The 19,923-nt window shown below is 59.8% G+C and overlaps 1 protein-coding gene across 3 annotated transcripts in view; it reads right to left on the reverse strand.

The window, feature by feature from the left end:
• Nucleotides 1–19,923, reverse strand: part of PRDM16 (PR/SET domain 16) — a 328,143-nt gene that overhangs the window by 147,947 nt on the left and 160,273 nt on the right. For all 3 annotated transcript variants that reach the window (XM_081305191.1, XM_081305192.1, XM_081305190.1), the window contains exon 3: nt 18,128–18,178. In XM_081305191.1, the coding sequence (XP_081161317.1) occupies nt 18,128–18,178 (51 nt within the window). The remainder of the gene's footprint in view (nt 1–18,127; nt 18,179–19,923) is intronic.

A 19,923-nucleotide genomic window follows, 5' to 3' on the forward strand; every position in this document is an offset into this window, starting at 1 on the left:
GACTTCCTGCCGGGGTTCCACCTCTGGCGTGGCTGGGTCTGCCCTGCGGTCCCCATGGTGGCCGCCTCCTGCTGCCACTTGCACTCCCTGTGTCTGGATGGAGAGGTTGTCCATGGAGGGAGAGCCGGCTCAGGGCTCCACCCCAGCTCACAGGAGGAGAAGGCACTCAGCCACCAGGGCCCAGGCCCACCCCTCAGCCCCTTCTCATTTGGAGCCCCCTTGAGTCTGAAGAAGGCCACCTCTGGGTGTGAACCTGCAGAACAGGCTGGGCCCCAGGTGGTACCACAGCCCAGCATGCCCAGCAGGCCCACCTGGACACAGGGCCCATCTACAGCAGCCCTCAGGTGGACACACCAGTGGAGGAATGGATGGACGAGGCGTGGTCCCTGCACACACGGGCTGAGCCCAGGGAGGAGCAGCCCACTGGCAGAGGCTACCATACAGTGCTGGTGCAGAAGCTCAGACGGCGAGCTGTCTGCACAGGAGTCCAGAGACACGACGGGCAGACCACCTTTGCCAGGGCCGGAGGAGGGCAGGTGGGCAGGGGCTCCGGCCAGGCGGGTCTTCAACTTGGCTGATAAAAGTGCTCTGGAGCCAGACGGCAGGGTTGCCCAGCAGGGTGGGGTTGCCCAGCGGGGTGGACCTGCCGACATCACCAAGGGGCTCACTGTAAAGTGCTGGGCTTTGGCTTTGTGAATTTCACCCTGGTAACAAATTGAAAAAGTGCTCATGCCACCGTGGCCCCAGCTCCTGTGTGTGGCGGTGTCTGGTGCAAGGGGACAGCTGGGCCCTCAGCGTGGCCACTCCCTCGGAGGAGCCACACCTCAGCTCCACGCGTTTGTCAGCTCCTGTCCAGAGTGAGCCTGCTGCACACAGGGCTGCCCCTGGGGCAGGCGGTGAATTTGCGGCTGCTGAAGTTAGCATCGGCAGGGAGAGAAGCGTCCAGCCACGGCGGAGCAGGCGCATGGCCATCCTCACACCTCCGCCCTCCTGGCGTCCGGCTGCGCGGGGCAGGCCCGCCAGCTCCCTGGAAGTTCGCGTCTCTTTAATGAAGATTAAGATGTCAGGGGCCAGTGCTGCACAAATCCCACTTTTATTAACTCCTCGTCACCAGCAAAGAGCGGAACTTCCGAGGCAGTGTGGCTTCCCGAGAAGAAAATGGTTATTAAATATTCATTCACGATGACTGGCGCTTTCGGCAGTTCTTGCTGACTAAGCAAACGGGCCCTACGTCTCCCTGGCTGCACCCAGGACAATGGGACTTAATGAAAAGAGTGACCGCGCGGCCTTGCCCAGGCTGGGGGCACGCCCAGAGGAGGAGGGGGCTTGGCCCAGCCATGGCCTCCCAGGCTTCACACTGCCCCAGCTGGGTGGCGAAGGGGTGGTGGGGAGCTCGGGTCTTGGTCCTGACTGGCAGAGTGCCGGGGCCCTGTGGGCACTGACCACCCAGCGTGCCAGGCTGGCTGGACTGCGCCAGTCCTGTGGCTCCTCTCAACCGCCTGTACCTCCCACCCTCGAATCCCCAGGACGCCCCCAGCCCCTACCTGGGCTGCAAATTTAGGAGACCCCAGGCCCAGGAGAGGCCTCTGGCCAGCGTCAGGGCCTCCCTCCAGGGTGGCCTTAGTACTTCTCCCAAGAACCTGAGACCGGTTATGGCACCTGTGTCCTGCACAGAGAAAACCACGCAGGTGACAAACCTCGCCACAAGGACTGTCCCTCTCCTGTTCAGGCCCGCCCCCACTGGGACCCAGATCTGGCCCTCCCGCCTCCTCTGCACCCCCACTCTCCCCTGTGGCAGCACCCAGCGCCCCCTCCAGCTCTTGTCCCTGTTCCCGGCCACTCCTGAATAACCCTGCCGTCCCTGTCCCCTCACTCTGCACTAATGGGACTTCTGCCCCGAGGGAAGTGCTCCTGTCAGGTCATGTCCCCAGGCCCCCATGTCCCCAGGTCCCCAACCCCAGACCCTGCTCTTCCGACTTCCTCCTTCACCCCCGCCAGCTCCTCGGGGACCCTTCCCTCTGGGCCCTGGCTCCTGGTCACAGCTCTGGCACTGGGCTTTCTTCTGGCCTCCTCAAGGGGCCTGGATTTGTGTCCCCAGGATGGGGGTCCTCTCCTGCCCACTCCCCATCTGTGGCTGCCCGGTGCCCTTCTGGGATGCCCGAGGGACCCCTCAGGGAAGATGTCCAAACCAGCAGGTCCACCTCCACCAGCCCAGTCCACGCCCCTCCCCTGGGCTTCCCCAGCCCACAGTGTCCTGTGGCAGGCCACAGCTGTCCTGGGCCCCGTGTCCTCTGTGCACAGACAGCCCCAGGTCTCGAGGCTCAGCTGGGGCTGTTTCCACTCTGCCTGGGCTGGAAGCCCTTCCCACTCAGTGGAACCCACTTGGAACTGTGCCCTGCCTCTTCTGAGGGCCGTGCCATGGGGTGTGACGCTGGGTGCTGGGTGGTGGCAGCGAGTGTGGCTCCCAGTGACCAGTGGTCACGAGGGCCAGGTGACTGCCTTGCCGGGAGGCTGGACTGGGGCTGGGGGAGGGGTAGCAGCTGCCTCTTCGCCTTCTGTCCTCAACTCCCAGTGGGTCTCGGGACGCGATGCCATTGTGAGTGCGGGAGTCTCTGTACTGATGTCCTCCCTAGGTTGTTCCAAACGTCACTCTCCTGTTCCCACATCTGACCCCCGTGGCCCACCCGCTGGCAGCACCTAGGGCTCTTTGGGCAGGGGCCCTCCCGTCCCTGAGGCCTCCCCAGAGGCTCAGCTCTGCCCTGAGGCTTGTGCCCCTCGGCCCAGGGACCTGTTTAACACCCCTCCCAAGAGCCCTCTGACCCCCTCTCCAGCCCTGCGAGCTGCCCGTAGCCTGGTCCATGGCCTCCGGGCCCTGCCTACTCTGCACAGAGGGCCTGGCCAAGGGGGGGTGAAGCCGGCAGGTCGAAGGCCACTCACACTCCTCAGCTTCAGGCAAAGTCCTTCCCACCCAGCCTGGAGCCCCTCAGGGGAAGCGGGGATTCAGCGGCCGGGGACGTTGGAGGGAGACCGGCCGACTGCGTGAGCTGAGGGATGATGCTGCCATCCTAGGCCAGCAGCAGCTCATGCTGGGAAGAGGAGGTGGGGGTGCTGAGGAGACGCTGGCCAACACCCCACGGGTCCCCGTCACCTCAGGCCTTGCAGCTGGACTGCTGTGGCCCCCCTGGTTGGCTCTACCCACCTGCTGGTCCTGCTTTCAGATGAGCCCTGCACCCCACAGTGGTGGGTGCTGGCCTCCCAGCCCCTGAGTGGTCACAGAATAATGTGGAGCCCCTTCAGGAGAAGGGGGCCCTGGGTCTTCAGAGCCCAGGCTCCCACTGTATGTCAGAGCTGGAGCCCCTGGGTTCAAAGCCTATGATACCTGTGTGAGCCCAGACAGGCTCCTTCACCTCTCTGTGCCTCGTGGTCTCATCTGCAGAACCAGCCTGGATGATCAAGGTGTTGGCTCCTGGGACAGAGGGCTCATCAGCCAAAACCAGAAGGAGACTTAATTTCCAGCCCTTCTCCCCATCATTCAGTGTTGGGCAGCAAGGAGGTGGCCTGGAAAGGGGAAGGACAAAGGGGCCTGGAGCCCTGTCCCTTCCTGTGCTACTGCTGCGTGGCCCCTTGACCAGGGGGCCCCATGGGGCATCCAGGCCCAGGACGAAGGGTGGGAGGGGCTGGAAGGAAGGGCTCCTTCTCCCAGGTTCTGCTGCCTGGGAGAGAAGAGGCGCCTGGGGGTCTGGTCCCTAGAGGCCTGGGTGTGGGCGCAGAGTGTGGGGGCAACTCTGCGTGGACAGCCTGCCAGGCCCCCGGCTCCCTGGCCTTGCTCCAGGGCCTTCTGGCCAGAGGGTGACAGCCATCTCGGTGCTGTGTGAACCCCTCCCCAGTCCCCCAAGCCCACGCGGGCTGGGCAGGCTTATCAGAAGGGCCGTCTGGCCGGTCAAGGATGTTTCCCTGCATTGTGAGGGGGTGTGGAAACCGAGTCGCACCGGCCGGGCACAAAGGAACCCAAGGGCTTGGAAACGCAAACATATTTTGACCTGGCTACATCAGTTTTCAAAGGAAAAAAGTAATTCACAGTTCACAATCCACTTGCTATCTTGCAGGAAGTCCTGTATTTCTTATGAACTCCCCAAGGCCCGCTTTTCTGTGTGAGAGGTCATCTGCGAGGGCCAGGGTATGAGGGACATTTATGAGTTCTCCTTCCGCCGCTTCCTGTTGTTCTTTCTTTTTAATACCTTGTGTGTGAGGCCCCTCCACAGAGCTCCGTGCCTTATCTCCTGCGGGTCTCCCTGCCCCAGGAACCTGAGTGGGCACCACGTCTGTCCTGGCTTGCCAAGTCAGAAACAAAGGCCCTGAGAGGTGAAGTGGCTTGACCCTGGCCACCCTGGGTAATGGCGGAGCCAGGACTGCGGCTCCTGAGTCTCCCAGGCCTCTGTGGGTGTCCTCTCCTGGCTCCTTGGCTCCCCACATAATGAGTGTGACTGGATGGGACCTCAAGGTCTCCCGACATCATTATCAGCATGGCCATTGCTACCATGTCATCACCATCATCAGCCGCACCAGCATCCTCACCATCCAACAACCCATGACCACCATCATCATCATCATCATCACAGCCATCATCACCATCATCACATTATCACCAGCATCACCATCACTATCATCACCATCATCACTATGACCCATCACCATCACCATCATCACATTATCACCACCATCACCATCATCACCATCATCACCATCACCATCACCATCATCACCATCATCACCATCACCACCATCATCATCATCATCACATCATCACCATCACCATCACCATCATCACATCATCACCATCATCATCACCAGCATCACCATAATCACCATCATCACCATCACCATCACCATCATCACTATGACCCATCACCATCACCATCATCACATTATCACCATCATCACCATCATCACCATCACCATCACCATGACCACCATCACCATCATCACCATCACCATCACCATCACCATCATCACATCATCACCATCACCACCATCACCATCATAACCATCACCATCAACATCACCATCATCACCATCACCGTCATCACCATCACCATCACCATCACCATCATCACCATCACCGTCATCATCATCACATCATCACCATCATCATCACCAGCATCACCATCATCACCATCACCATCATCACCATCATCACCACCATCATCACATCATCACAGCCATCATCACCATCATCACATTATCACCAGCATCACCATCACTATCATCACCATCATCACTATGACCCATCACCATCACCATCATCACATTATCACCAGCATCACCATCATCACCATGACCACCATCACCATCATCACCATCATCACCATGACCACCATCACCACCATCACCATCATCACCATCACCATCACCATCATCACCATCACCATCACCATGACCACCATCACCATCATCACCATCACCATCATCACAATCACCATCATCACCATCACCATCATCACCATCACCATCACCATCATCACCATCACCATCACCATCATCACATCATCACCATCATCACCATCACCATCACCATCATCACCATCATCACCATCATCACCATGACCACCATCCTCACCACGACCACCATCATGCCCACCACCCTCCTCATCACCACCTAGCTCTCACTCTGCACCCCAACCACAAGTGAGGTGCAATTCTATGGGTGTTTCACACACAGAAGCTCATGTTATCACTGCCACTTTGGGTCAGAAACTGCTCTTGTCTCCATTTTCCGGATGGGAATCCTGTGCAGGCAGAGGAAGTTCTCTTATGGAGCCTTTGGTCTCTGAAGGAGCTCTTTTTACCACGGAGCCTCCTGTGCCCACAGAAGTGCCCATGGACAGAGCTTTGTGGCTTTCCGGGGCAGCCTGACGAGGCAGCCGACATGGTTAGGGTTGGAGCTGAGCCAACCCCCTGTATGGCCTGAATTGTGTTTGGGGGCTTGGTCCCCAGAGCCACAGGGCTTAAGACAGTGGTCCTACTGTGGAGTCCCCCTGTGGAGGGCCGGGCAGGAGCACCTGCTGGGCCCACCCAGGTGCCTGCTTTGGCCTGTTTGGGGGAGAAAGGGTTGAGAAGGTCCCAGCGTGGCTCCCGGAGAGAAGCCAAGCTTTCCTGGGGTGGAATCCATCCCAGCGGGGGCTCCCAAGGAGGCCCAGGTGACGCGCAGTGCGGGGAAGCTGGGGGCCAGGAGCACATCGTGACACTCAGAGAGGGACTCCGAATCTGTTATAGCAAGAGCTGGGGTTCAGTGAGGAAGCAGGTAGGGTGACACCTCTGCACCAGCAGGAAGGGGAAGCAGGGTCATGGCGGGAGTTGCCCAACAAGAGAGGCGGGAGGCAGGACATGCCAGCGGGGGGGGGGGGGGCTCCTGCAGGGCACTGGCTGGAGCCGGGCTCCCCAGAGCACACCGCCCATGCAGAGCCCAGAGGGGGAGGCTGCGGGGCCCTGCCCGCCCACCTCAGGGGTGTGCACACCTGTCCAGACCCTGGAAACTTCATGAAAATACAAAGGGGAGAGTGGCTGTGGGGCCTGGAGCTCCCGAGGTGGCCTGAGAGCGTCACCCCGTGGCAGGCAGCGCCCGGCCGCCCTGATCCTAGACCTCTGGGCCTTGCAAACAGACAGGCCCAGCCTTGCCCTGTGTGCTGGCCCAGGTGTGCCCTGTCCTCCTGACCCGCCTCTGGGTGAGCAGAGGGACACGGGCTCCCCTGGGGCTGGTGGCACTTCCTGGGGGATGCACTAGGGAGGCCCAGGACGAAGGTGGGGGCGGCCAGTACTGCCCTCCAGGACTGACGCGGGCTCCTCCTCACCGTGCGCTTGCTGCCCTGCTTCTCACTGCGCGTCCCAAGCACAAACACAAAGGGAGGAAATCTGCCCGGCTCCCTCCTCCTCACTTCGTTTTTGCAGTTCTCTGGGGCGCCCCAGCCTCAGGTTCCCTTCCGTTAATTATCTGCCCTCTCAGGGCCCTGGTAACCGCGAGGCCTGGGTTTGGGAGGTGAGCAGGAAGCCCCAGCCTGGTGCAGGTGGGCCTGGCCGGCAGTGGCCAGCAGTGGCCAGCAGTGGCTGTGGAGCCTGCCCTTGCCCCTCACCTGGCAAGTCCTGCAAAGCCGGGTGTCTGTGCCCCACCGTCCTTCCTCCGGGCTGACCGATGATGAACGCCGAACCAGGCTCTTTTTATGTGATGATTTCCCGTCCCCGGCAACGCAAACATTTCTGTGGCTAATCCTCTGAGTCTCAGCCATTGCTCAGAAATAACAGGCAAGGCTCCAACACAAAATAATGTGTCTTGCTTTTTATTACTTCATTTATCAACACGGCGCTGGAGAAACATCTTGCTAACTGGGTGAGAAGAAACCGCTCACCAATATGGCCCCGCTGATGGACGTGGGTGCCAGGTGGAGTAATGAACCCCGTTAGCATACAAAGAGGCCGAGGCTGGAAGAGGGCATTATTCAAAGAAGGAAATATTATTAAACAAGAGAGCAGTACACTCACGCTGAATCTCTTGAATTAAGAATCCCACTCTTTCTGGCCAAAATCAATTTGTTATCCTCACGATTTCCCCTGTGTTTAACAGAGGCAATGGAGGCGCTGCCCGGGAAAGGACCTCCTAGCCTCCCCAGAGAGCAGGCACACAGCCACACCTGCCACAGCATGATGGGACAGCACTGCCCCAAGACACCGAGCAAGCCACACCAGAGGGTCTTGGAAGTGTGCCCCTCCACTAGGGCCCCTGGGGAATCGGGGACACAAATAACAAAGGCCCCAGAGGCTCCTCTGTGCAGGTGACTGCAGTCTCAGAAGAATCCAAACTCCTGAAGACAGGAGACTTGAAAGAACCCAGCCTCTGTTCTCCAGCACCCTGGACAGCTCTTCCTCACAGTAGGTGCTTAGTAAATATTTGTTTAATAGGCGAACAAATGAGGGAAGGCAGGAAAGAAGGGCGTTTGGATATTCTGTGAATTGAACAAAATGTAAGAGATTCCCTAAGCGCATCAGTCAGGGTGAGTGGGGTTATACTGCAGTAACAAACAGCCTCTGAAATTCAGGGACTTGCTGGGCACAGTGGTGCACGCCTGTGATGCCAGCAACTCAGGAGGCTGAGGCAGGAGGATCGCAAGCTTGAGTGCAGCCTTGGCAACTCAGCAAGACCCTTTGTCAAATTTTTTTTAAAAAACTTAAAGGTGCTGGGGGTGTGGATCAGCAGTAGAGTAGCCCTGGGCTAAAGTCCTAGTCCTGCGACTTCAGGAACTTAAAATACCAGGAGTTTTAGTTTCCACAGAGCCCAGGTGGCGGTGCTATGGCCAGCAGGTGAGCTTTCTCTGAAGTTTCTGGTGCCGCACGTGGAGCAGAGCGTCACAGGGTGCCCGACTGCTCAGCCCAGGAGCAGGACAGCCTAGAAGGCTCCATCCCCCCAGCCCAGTCCCGAGTCCGGAGGTCAGACAGACACACCCTGGTCATCAGACCTAAGGTCCCACACCAAGGCAAGACCTGCCGCCCCACTCACAGGGACTGTGACTGCAGCAAGCACAGTGGACAACCCAGCAGCAGAGTCAAGGTCAACTACACCCACCGTCTGCAGTGCCCACCATGGCAGGCCAACAGCAAGGGGCCCCTGGTGACAGTGACCTGGATGCAACCACAGGACGCACCAAGCAGTGGCTTTGCCAATTCTGTGTGTTCTCCCAGCCTGCCGGTGTGGCATGTGTGTGTGAATCACGAGCGCGTGTGTGTGCGCCAAGCTGTGTTCTGAGAGCCGCATCCGTGAACAGTCCCTCTCCATAGAGCAACTGCAGGTTCAAGGAAAATCGAGCCCACAGCACGGAGGTCTCGGGCGGCTCCTTCCTCCTTCACCCCTTGGGCTCCAGTGGCCAGCGTGTAGCGTGTTCAAGGACCACCCTGTCGGGGTTGGAGGACAAGCTCCCCCACGTCAACAGGAACCTGTGTCCCCACGAGGGCTCGTGAGTGGCCCCCTCCGTGGGCTTGGACACTCCACAGCCTTGTACCCATCATCACGACGTCCCCTGCACTTCCACGGCCAAGGCCCATGTCTGCCCGCTCACCTCCCAGCCCCACCCTGACCTTTTCATTCCTCTAGCTTTGCCCTCGGCAGAACATCACAGAGTCGGATCACACACGGGGTGAGGTTTTTGGATTGGTGTCTCTCCCTCGGCAATGAGCGCTCGAGATTCGTGAGTGTCTCTAACTACCTGCCCGCCAGGTGGCTAGCAAGGCCCCCACGTAGCACTGGGCGGCCTAAGTGCCTTTTAGGCCCTGGGCCCATTAGTGATGGCACCAAGCAAGGCGTCACCCGGGGTGTCCTCCACCTCGGTTCCAGACACATTCTCTGCCAAACCTCCCAGCAAAGGGTCCTGGGACATCCCCTGTGATGTGCCTGGTACCTCTTGGGAGGGTCTTCCTTTCCCCCGGTGCCTCTGGATCCATGGCCACAGCCTCTTTGTGAGAGAGATGGCTGGCCCCCAGGACACCTCGAGGCACTCCACAGATGCCCGAGGTGGACAGGGCAGGGAAGCCATGACACAGACATGCTTAAAGGAAGGCTGTCACAGGGGCTTCCTTCTCTAGTTGCGCACCTCCGGGGATGTCCTGCACTTGAGCTCGTGACTTGGGAGCTGGTCGGGTCAGCTCAGACACCACCTCCTCCAGGAAGCCCCTGTCCTCACGTCTGTACTGCTTGCTATGCAGATCTCCCACGGAGACGGAGCCCATTTTCCACACAGTCCTGGGTGCCGGGGCAGGTGACTGGTTTGGGCAGGCATGGGCAGAAGGGCCAGGTTCTGTGCCCTGGCCTGCGGGAGCACACTCCCTCTACAGCCCGGGGTCCCAAGGGGGACGACAGGCTTCCTTAGTCGCAGCCACAGTCGCAGGACGGCTTAGGCCGACAGCGGCAGGGACTCCTCCCTCCGGGGCTCCAGCTGGCCTGGGCTGGCTCTTCCCTGAACTCAGCCAGGTCCGCAGCACCCAGTTCCTGACCGTGGTTCCTGAAGGGGTGGTCAGCCGGCTTGGTCACCTGCAGAGCAGCCCTGGAGTGGCGGGAGCGCAGGACACGCTTGCTTTGGGGTCTGGCGGGCAGTGTTTCCAAAGGGTCCTCTTCACTAGTGGTCCTTCCCACCCCCCGCACCTCTTTTGCATGTGGTCAAGGTGGGTAAAGGCGCCTGCATGGCGTGGTGGGTAGCCTGGCGTAGGGCGGGCCCTCTGTGGGCGATGAGCGAAGTACAGTGCTGCATGGTGCCAGCCCCCAGGGCCTGCACTGGGGCAGGGAAGGTGGGATCCCCCTTCTCGCTACCCCACGTCTGTCTTTCCTCCCTTCTACGCCACACTGCTTCCTGTCCCCAACACCGTGGACCAGGTGGAGCCAGAACTGCTGTGAAACAGGGCAGGGGTGGGACCCTCAGTGCCAGCTGCTGACTGGCCCCACCTGGGACCCACACGGCCCTGCGGAGTCAGCGGTCAGGACCTCACCTCACAGAAAGGTGCAGGCGGGAGGTGAGCCCAGGTTGTTGGTGCCGCTGCGCCCCCTCCCCACCCTCTCCAAGCCAGGCCCTCCACCCTCCTTCATGGGGGAACTTCCCGGGCTCAGAGCTGGGCCCAGGGAGCTGGGAAGGGCCTCTCTCTTCCAGGATCCCAGGGCCTGTGCAGGCCATGCCTACCACAGATGCTGGCCCTTGGCTCTGAGCTGTTGCCCTCCTGGGGAAACACCAGCTGGGACCTCCACTCCCTGTGGCTTCACACCTGGAGAAGCACCCCAGGGACACTGGCTCAGAGAGGAGAAAAGCCAGTGGCCAGGCCACAGGGAGGGTCCCCAGGGTCCACAGCACAGGGGTGGGTGGCCCACATTCCCTGCAGAGGCACCAGACACCCAGCACACGCCTGCACAGAAAGAAGTCAACCTCACACGCATGAGGACGGAGTCCCACGGTAAGACAAGGCAGGTGCTCTGAAGGCCACCACCAGGCCCTGAGAGCCAGGTCCTGCCAGGTCCCCACTCCACCGAGCAGCACCCACAGCAGTGAGGCAGGTGTTGGCGCTTCTAAAGCAGAGGAAGCAAAACAGAACTCAGAGCTGATATATATGTCTCTCCTAATAGTGTGGCACGATTTAATTAACTCAATATTGCACCCACCTGAAGATTACGGGCCAAGGTTATTGACGCCTCCATCTGGCTCCTATAAAGCCGATAATACAGCCAATAAATCCTGCCTCGGAAGCCAATGCCGGAGAGGCGTCCTCCTGCAGGGCCGCTCAGGTGATGGGGCCCGAGAGCCCCTGCAGGGCTGCCCAGACACCCCAAGACAGGAGGAGGGGAGGGAGGCAGGTCAGACAGGCCTGTGAACCCTGGCCCGTGGCAGGTGCTGGGGTGTGTCCTCCAAGAGGCCTGACACTCTCCACCACCAGGTTCGGGTGGCCAAGGCCGTGGGGCTGAGTTGGTTCCCTGGTTCCCAGAACAGCCAGGGTACCTCATTTCTGCTGTCCCTGGGGCCCGGCATTGTGGCTCCCTCCTCTCCTGAGTCTGTCCCTGGACCACACAGGGCCCTGGGACCTGGGCTCAGCTCTGGTCAGGCAGGGGAGACACCTACGGTGAGACTCCAGGGTTCAAGGCCAACTGCCTACTGTCCCAAGCAGATTTGGCTGGCCCCCTCCCTCCAGGGAAAAGCGCCCACGGCTAACCTTGTGGGCTGTGCACCTGGTGGCTTCTGCATCTTTCCCCGACGGCTGAGGGTGTGCCTGCTGCTGAGGTTTGGGTTTCAGCAGAAAGTGTCTGCAGGGTGGGTGACACTGCCGATGACAGAAGGTTCCCCAGGGCCACTGCTCTCACACGCTGCAGTGACCCCGGGTAGCAGAGCCCTGCCCTGCCTGCCTGGGGCTGGCCCTCCGTCTCCAGGGCCTTCAGATGCTGGCCACAGACCCCAGCTCATCTATTCCTCACAAACGGGGGAAAATGCATAGCCCCTCCTGGTGAGCCCTGAGCACGCTGTGCCTGTAGGCCTCTTCTGACACGCAGGGCCCCGGAGACGACACCACCGGCGGCTGCGGCAGGTAATAAATTACCTCACAGGAAATTAATTAGCTGCACCTTGCCCAGCCTAATCTGATGTTGAGGCTGATTTAAGGGATCTGCATGTGGGGGTGGGGTGGGTAGCCAGTGCACTCAGTTGAGGAGACAGGCCACGAGACTACATTTCTACAGTGGCCGTCCAGTCTGGGGCCACCCATAACTCACCTAGGCCATGCTCCAGGGACATTCGTCACCCTTATCAGCACGTGAAGGGGCCACAGAGCAAGTGAAGGCAAGTTCAGGGACTGCTAGGGGGAGAGGGCAGAGTCCGCCAGGGCCTGGGCCTGCAGAGGCTTCCGCTGCGGCCCCTCCCTCTGCCTGGTTTCTGCCCTGGTCTTTCCAGATGAGCGTCAGCGGCTGTGAAAACGGGGTCCTCCTTCCCCCAGGGAGGGAGAAGAAGCCAGGCGTGGGCTGGTCCCCAGGGCCACTCGGGGAACTCGGGGCCACTGACCCGGCGCCCTCTTGGGGAGGGACCCGCAGAGGCGGCGCTGCCGACTTTCTGCTCTTGGCCGCATTACACCTCTCCGCTTTGCAGCCTTTGATTCAGCAAAATCAAGGATGCGAACTTCTTAGGAGTACTTAGTTTCCATGGCGACCAGAGCTGACCTCAACATTATTGTTCTCAAGAGGGGACTGACTTTACTATATGTTCATTCACTGAATTAATGGACTCCCGGTTCTTTTATCAGCAGCCCCCGAACAATGGAAAGAGAGACGTGTCGTCAAAGGGCTTTCAGACACTGTCCAGCCTTTTGTCCCCGGCTTACTGCGACGAGGCAAGTCTATTCAGCCTGAGATTATCAAAATCAACTCGGGGCTGTCTCCGGGGCAGCTAAACACACTTTGGTTTCATAAAGACATAACTGATCCTACATGCAAATTAATAATTTTGATTGCAGGGTTCTTAGGGTTAGAGACTGGTGTGATTTTTTTTTTTAATTACGTTTGTAGGAAAACTGCAGGTCGATGGCAGAGCTTTGAGTTCTGAGTGCCAGCAGGCTGGCTGGTTAGGGGGGCAACCAAGGAACCAGGAACCTTTGGGAGACCTGTTTCCAGAGGCATCTCGAAACATTGAAGGAACAGGATTTTGGAAACTCACCTCAAAGGAACAGACCTCAGAATAACCAAGGACACCCAGGCAAGGGGCGTGATGGCATGCCTCGGGTGCCAGGGAATGCCAGCGGGAGCCCATGCGTGAAGGGCAGCCTCTCATTCCAGCTCCGCTGCTTCAGGCCTTCCCATTTCTGGTCCCAGCCACATCCCTCGCCCGCCCTCCTCTTCCTCCCCAGCCCTCATCCACATGCACGAAAATACCTCTGTTTCCCCCAGGAGGCCACCAAGCAGAGGACACACACCAGGCCACCAAGCTGATCTCAACCCCTGGCTACCCGGTGCCGTGCTGAACTCAATAGCCTAGCAAGGCCGCGAATTCTCCCTGCAGACGACCCAGGCCGTGGTCGGTCGGTCGGGGCCTCCAAGTGGCTGCTTCCCAGAGGACTCTGGACAGTTGCTCCTGTCTTTGCTCCCACCTCCCTGGACATGCTGAGCTCTCACCCCTGGCACAGAGTCACCTTCATTAGGGAGTCCCTCCCGGGAACCTGGGAACCTCTGGGAGTCCTGTTCCCAGAGGCATCTCGCCTGGGGCCACACAGAAGCACACAGCCAGAGAACCTCCCTCGGGAGAGGCCACGGTTCTAACGCCCAAATAATCATCTCAGTAATTATAATTATCCATCAATCACCCTGTTTGGGGGGCAGGAGGCTGGGCTATCAGGTGACTTTTATGACCTGTAGCATTTTGTAGATAATAACAAGGGGGCTGGGGGTGCAGGGAGATTTATGCCCTGCGCCCTGGGGCTGGCTGCGCGGCTCCTTTCCGGCAGCCTCAGAGTGGTACCTTTTCAGGTCTCTGGTCCAAGTCCTAATGATGTCAGCGGGATGAAGGATGTATTGGGTGGGGGGAGTAGAGAAGGGGAGGAGGAGAGAAAATAAAAACACAAAAGGGGGAGGGCACTTCCTCGGTCTGTTTTCTCCGGTGGCACTGGAGCACTGTATTAACCGTCCTTCCTTTTCAAGACGGTGAAAGAAAACAAGATAAAGTGGGACAAAGGGAAAGGCCAGGGAGCTGTGTTTCCCCTTTTCATATCACCAAAGAGATTGAATCAAAATTCTTTCGGCTGATACCATCACCCCGGGTGGACTACACTCTTGTTAACGGATAAATTCAAGCCCTCCAGAAAGTCAAAGAATAAATTTAAGCCTTTTGCCAAATGTCTATCCTATTGGATTTTGATAAGACGGCCATTGAGCCTTAATAACGTCTTCCATCCATTTTCCGCGAGCCCTTCACGCGGCTCTTTATTCGTCCCCAAAGCCTCTTCGCCCGGCCTTTTTATTACGGCTCCCGCGCGCTCTCCAGGGAGCCGCGCGGCCGGTGATGGATGGACAACTCGCTAGATTATCTCCCGCAGATGTTTGCTCTCCAGGAGCCCCGGGCTTTCCCTCTAAGTAAACAGAGACTAAATAGAGTCCCGGCGCAGGGGCGGTCCCCGAGGTCGGCGCAGAGAGAGGGACGCGGCCCAGCGACCTGCCAGAGCGACTTTTCAGGAAGCGCCCGGGCCGGGGTGGCCAAGGCACCCGGACAGCGGCCGAGAGGAGCGGTGTCACATCTCCGCGCCCGTCGGGGGCTGCGCGGTCACGGGGGCGTGGGCGAGGGGACAGGGAAAGGGGGACGGGGTGGCCAGGAGCAGAGGACAAGCCCAGGGAGCCTGGGTGATGAACGGGGAGTGGGGCAGGGGCACTGGGTGGCTGTGAGGAAGGGGACTGCGGCTGTGGGCGGGCTCAGGCCAGGTGCTGCTCACAGGCTGTCGCTTGGATGGGAGCCCCGCCCCGCCCCGCCACGGGCCTGGGTTCAAATTCGGCTGCTGCTGGGCAGTCCCTGGCTGTGAGCTCTGTGGTCCCTGCAGCAACCTTCTCTCCAACGCGGAGAACTTATAATAGCGACTGACCCCTAAACCACCCTTCTGCACCAACGGGTCAAGCCCCCATAGAATTAGCTAACTCCTTTGCATCTCACTGACAGAAGACAGGAAGTGTAAGCCTTCCCAGGAATGCCAAAGGGAAGCTCAGAGATGTCAGTTGAGCAGCCCAAGGTCACACAGCCTCCCAGCCCAAAGTCACACAGCCTCCCAGCCCAAGGTCACACAGCCTCCCAGCCCAAGGCCACACAGCCTCCCAGCCCAAGGCCACACAGCCTCCCAGCCCAAGGCCACACAGCCTCCCAGCCCAAGGCCACACAGCCTCCCAGCCCAAGGTCACACAGCCTCCCAGCCCAAGGCCACACAGCCTCCCAGCCCAAGGCCACACAGCCTCCCAGCCCAAGGTCACACAGCCTCCCAGCCCAAGGCCACACAGCCTCCCAGCCCAAGGTCACACAGCCTCCCAGCCCAAGGTCACACAGCCTCCCAGCCCAAGGTCACACAGCCTCCCAGCCCAAGGCCACACAGCCTCCCAGCCCAAGGCCACACAGCCTCCCAGCCCAAGGTCACACAGCCTCCCAGCCCCTTGCTTCTCTGTTATATTTTTAGTGCAAGTGTGAACGTCTTTGGGTGACCCCAACTACAGAATTCACTGAATTCACCCTTACCATGGCACACTAGGGCACGTGGGGTTACATTAGCAACAAACAAATTGTATCTGTGTTCCAATTACCATAGCTGTATGCAACCTGTCTGTTCCCAAGGCTTCAGCTTGGAAGAGACGTAGATGGACCCTGTTTCCTTGTCTTCCTGGCCTTGACCTGTGACCCCTCTGCCCTCCCAGACCTCAGCACCCAGCTTGGGTTTTTGATCATCCCACCAGAGTGACTGCAGGCAAGCACCAGGGCCCCTGAATGCTACTGACGGCCAAGTTCCCAGGCTGGAAATCATGGGATCCCACGGGCGGGGGGCCCTGAGTGGCAACTTCTCAGTCTGGTGGGAGGTGGTGGCGGACAGGGGTGAGGATGCCCCTCAGCAGCCCCCACCCTCCCCTTGCAGCTCAGTGGGAGGGAGAGGGCTGGGCTGGGAGCCAGGACAGGGCCAGCTGCCCACATACCCTGGGCTCTGGTACCCATCAGTGGCCTCCCTGGTGCTCAGCTGCCCTGGGGTTGGATCTGCTGGGGGTCTGAGCAGCCCCTCAGCCTGGCAGAGCTGTAGTCAGCTTCACAGGGACCTGCGTTGGATGGGTTGCTCCAGCACACAGGGCAGGTACCAGTGGTCCCTGGCCACTCAGCACCTTGCACCACAGGCACACAACAAACTCGGGCCTCAGCAGACAAGACCTCATTCGTGGTCCCACCCTTTAGACAACACAAGGCAGATCACAGACTGTACCGCTGGTGGACAGAGGAGGGAGACCACTGATGTTCTTACCCTGTCTTGTTTTGGTCTGGTTCAAAAGTGGGCAGCGCTTGCCTCTTCCCATGGCCTTTTCAATTTATACTTGACCTTTTGACCTCCCACCTGGATTCTCGTCCTCGGGGGCTGGGTAGCCCCTCCACCCATCCCAGCACCCAGTTCGACCTTGAGCTTCTGCCGGGTTGCCTCCACCGCCCAACAGGGGGCTCACACACCTGGCGTGGTGCCCTGTGCAGTGGTGGGGGAAACCAAGGTCTCGTGCCTGCCTGCTCTAGACGGCACGAGGTCAGAGTCCACGGCAGCCCGCTTCAGGGCAGGAAGAGAGGAAAGCTGCTTCCTGTCTTGTGCTGCCCTCTGTCCTCTGGGAAATACAAGTTCACTCAGAGGCAGGGAAGGAGAGGGAGAGAGGGACAGACATCGCCACAATTTGAGCCATAGAGCAAACACCTGAAGGAAGGGAGGCCTCGGGCCTCGGGCAGGCAGCGGGGACTGAGAAAGACAGCTTGTCCCCCACAAGGGTCTCTCCAGGGCTGAACAGCCCACAGAGATGGGGATGAGGAAGGTGAGAGGTTCGGCCAGGAGCCACCTCAGGGCCAGAAAACACCTGCCACACCATGTGTCCTCCGGACTCAGTGCCTGGGGGGACTGGCCCCTGCTGTGGCGCAGCCCGCCGGCCGACCTGGCACCACCTGGCCTTCCCCTGTGCCCAGACGCTCAGCCCAGTCATCCCACAAGGTCAGCAGGGCCTGCTGGTGATTTTAATAGCAAGCCAGCCGCACCCCTTGGGAGCTGGTGGTCAGTGCTGGCTCAGCCTCCCCAGCACCCGCGCAGAGCCGCCTAGCAGAGCCTGGCGCAGCACGAGAGTCGGGGGCTCTGCACTTCCTCTTGTTTCAGAGCCAAGATGCCCAGGGGAAGGACACCACTGAAATCCCAGACACAAGGTCAGCTGCACGTGTCCTCGTGGGTCTGCAGGCCTGTGGACTCAGGCTCATCCTGGGTGGAGGCTGGACTCTACCTGGCGAGTGGGTCCAGGTTCAGAGGTCAGCTCCTGCCCCTGGCTGTCCCGATGTGGCTCACACCAGGCCCAGGTGTGCCTCGCCTGCCCCTGCTGCCTTTCTGGATCTTTCAGAGCTGGTGCCTGTCATTTCGTATCCAGCCCCTGTCAGCGAGGACCGGACAGTGCCCAAGCTGACACCTTTGCTTATCTGAAGTGACACTGGAGTAACAACAGGTTTGCTGGGTCTGCCGCCAGTGGCCTCCCCCAGATTCTCTTCATGTGAGTATCCAGTGAAGATGGCTAAGTCAACCCAACCTGCCTTTGTCTGGTTTGCACCCATCTGCCTGGCCCCAGGCCGCCCACAGCTTCTCCTGTCTTCACAAATGAGATGGCTCTGTGCAGTGACTCTACCTGCTTCCACCAGGAAAACGAGCGTCTGCCCGGAGTACCCCAGGCACCGCGCTGAGCACACGTGGCCCCTGATGGCGCGTTGCTCCTGGACACCAGCAGGGCAGCAACGGAGAACCCACATGGTGTCCCGCGGACAATCAAATCACACAGTCCTCTACCCAGTGACGGGAGCACGTGACGGGGAGAGGACGGGACGAGCTCTCCTACCTTTCGGAGGCAGCCTTCCTGGGACGGCACCTCGGGATCCGTGAGCATTTGCTGCAAGACAAGTTCAAGAGCAGCCGTTAGTTTCTGGGGCACCAGGCTCAAGCTACATACAGCAGGCTGCACATCTAGGCAGATCCTGCTGTCCTCTGCAGTCATGGGACCAGGCCCTGCGGCATCTCCAGGAGGGACGCAAAGGGCTCTGAGGCTCCTGGGACTCCTTGGCTGAGGACTCTAAGCCCAGGGGACATCTTCTCCCTGGAAGCACTGTCACTGGTTCCTCATGGCTCCACCTCAGAGATGGAGCCACTTTGTGTAGCTCCACTGTTGCCTGCAGGAACTGGGTGAGGTCCCTCCAAAGGCAAGCCACACGTGTCATTACAAAATCAGGGGCACGAGCACCCCGGGATGTGTGCCGGATTCTGCCTTATTTCCCCTGCGTTCCTCCCACAGACCCAGAAAAGCGTGTGGAGCGCCAGCTGCCCGTGTTTGCCTAGCAAAGGGTGAGAGGGCAGACGCGGCCACTGCCGTCCAGCAGCTTCCAATCTGGCCTGGGAGGCAGAGCTCAGGGGAGCACAGCCCAGTCCCAGCAGAGCAGGTGGACGTGGGGAGGCACCAGCCAGGGCAGCGGTCACAGGGGAGGCCCTTCCCTCGGCTTCCTCTTGCTTGGCAAGTCAGAGGTGGTCACCCTGGGTCTTGCCCTTTAGAGAGCCCCAGGTCCCTGGGAAGATGGAGGCATCTCACAGGAAGGCAGGCCGAAGCGAGAGCCGCAGTGTGTGGCCTCTGGGAAGCGCCCTGTGCGTCCACAAGACCCTCCCTGCAAGCTGCCGCCTCCCGGCAGCACGGGACCGCCTGCCTTCCTGCTGCTGCTGGACAAGCCTGGTGACCATGGAGAGGAGTGGCAGCGGCCTGGCGCTGCCCCCTGGTGCGGAGCTTCCACACGGAGCTTTCCTGGCCCCACTCAGGACAGCCGTGGCATCTCGCCCAGCATCGCTCCCCCAAACCAACACGTTCCACTCCAGAGGGCGGCACGTGGGGGCCGGTTCCCAGAGGGCTTTCTAAGCTGTAAGTGTTGGACTGTCTCCTGGGTCCAAAGGGCCTCCCGTGGACTCACACTGTAGATCAGAGTGGAAACCACGTCTGAAATCAACTCCTGAAAAATGAAACGAGGAAGGGGTCACACACGGAGCTCTCTTCCCCTCCCCTGGCAAGGACCCTGGTGCCACCGGAGCCCACGCAGCCTGGGAGAGGACCCGGGTACCGTGTTCCAAGGCCTGGCGCGCGCGCCCGCCCAGCTGTCATAACAAGAAGGCAGGGTCCCCGTGTGGGATTCTGACCAGTTGGGAATTTTATGCTTCTTGTAACAGATTCTGAAAATGTGGTTTGGAAAGTGGCTGTAAGTGAAGAAAGAGAGGGAGACAGAGGATGGTGAACCCCACAGTGAGGCTCTGAGAGGCGTCCAGCAGAGACTCACCAACGGCCAGGTCACCAAGCTCTGCCTGGGCCTGCGCGGGGAAGGGGAGGCTCAGCGGGGAGGCTGCAGAAGGCTGTGTTCTGCCCTCACTCCTGAACCTGGGGCCAGGAAGGGCAGCCCAAGGCTCGGCCAGTGCTGAAGCAGGAGGAGAGAGTGAAGCTGACCACCTGGATCTCAGAGAAGCCATGCTCCCCAGAGGCTCCTGGAAGAGATGCACACAGATCTGCCCTGGCCTGCACCTGGACACGTCCCCAGCGAGGACAGAGGCCTGGGTCTGCGCTGCACAGAGCGGCGGGGTGTCTGTGCCACGGTTTCTAGGAGAGGA

This window comes from Spermophilus citellus (assembly GCF_964194105.1).
Source record: "Spermophilus citellus genome assembly, chromosome: 9".
Taxonomy (NCBI): domain Eukaryota; kingdom Metazoa; phylum Chordata; class Mammalia; order Rodentia; family Sciuridae; genus Spermophilus; species Spermophilus citellus.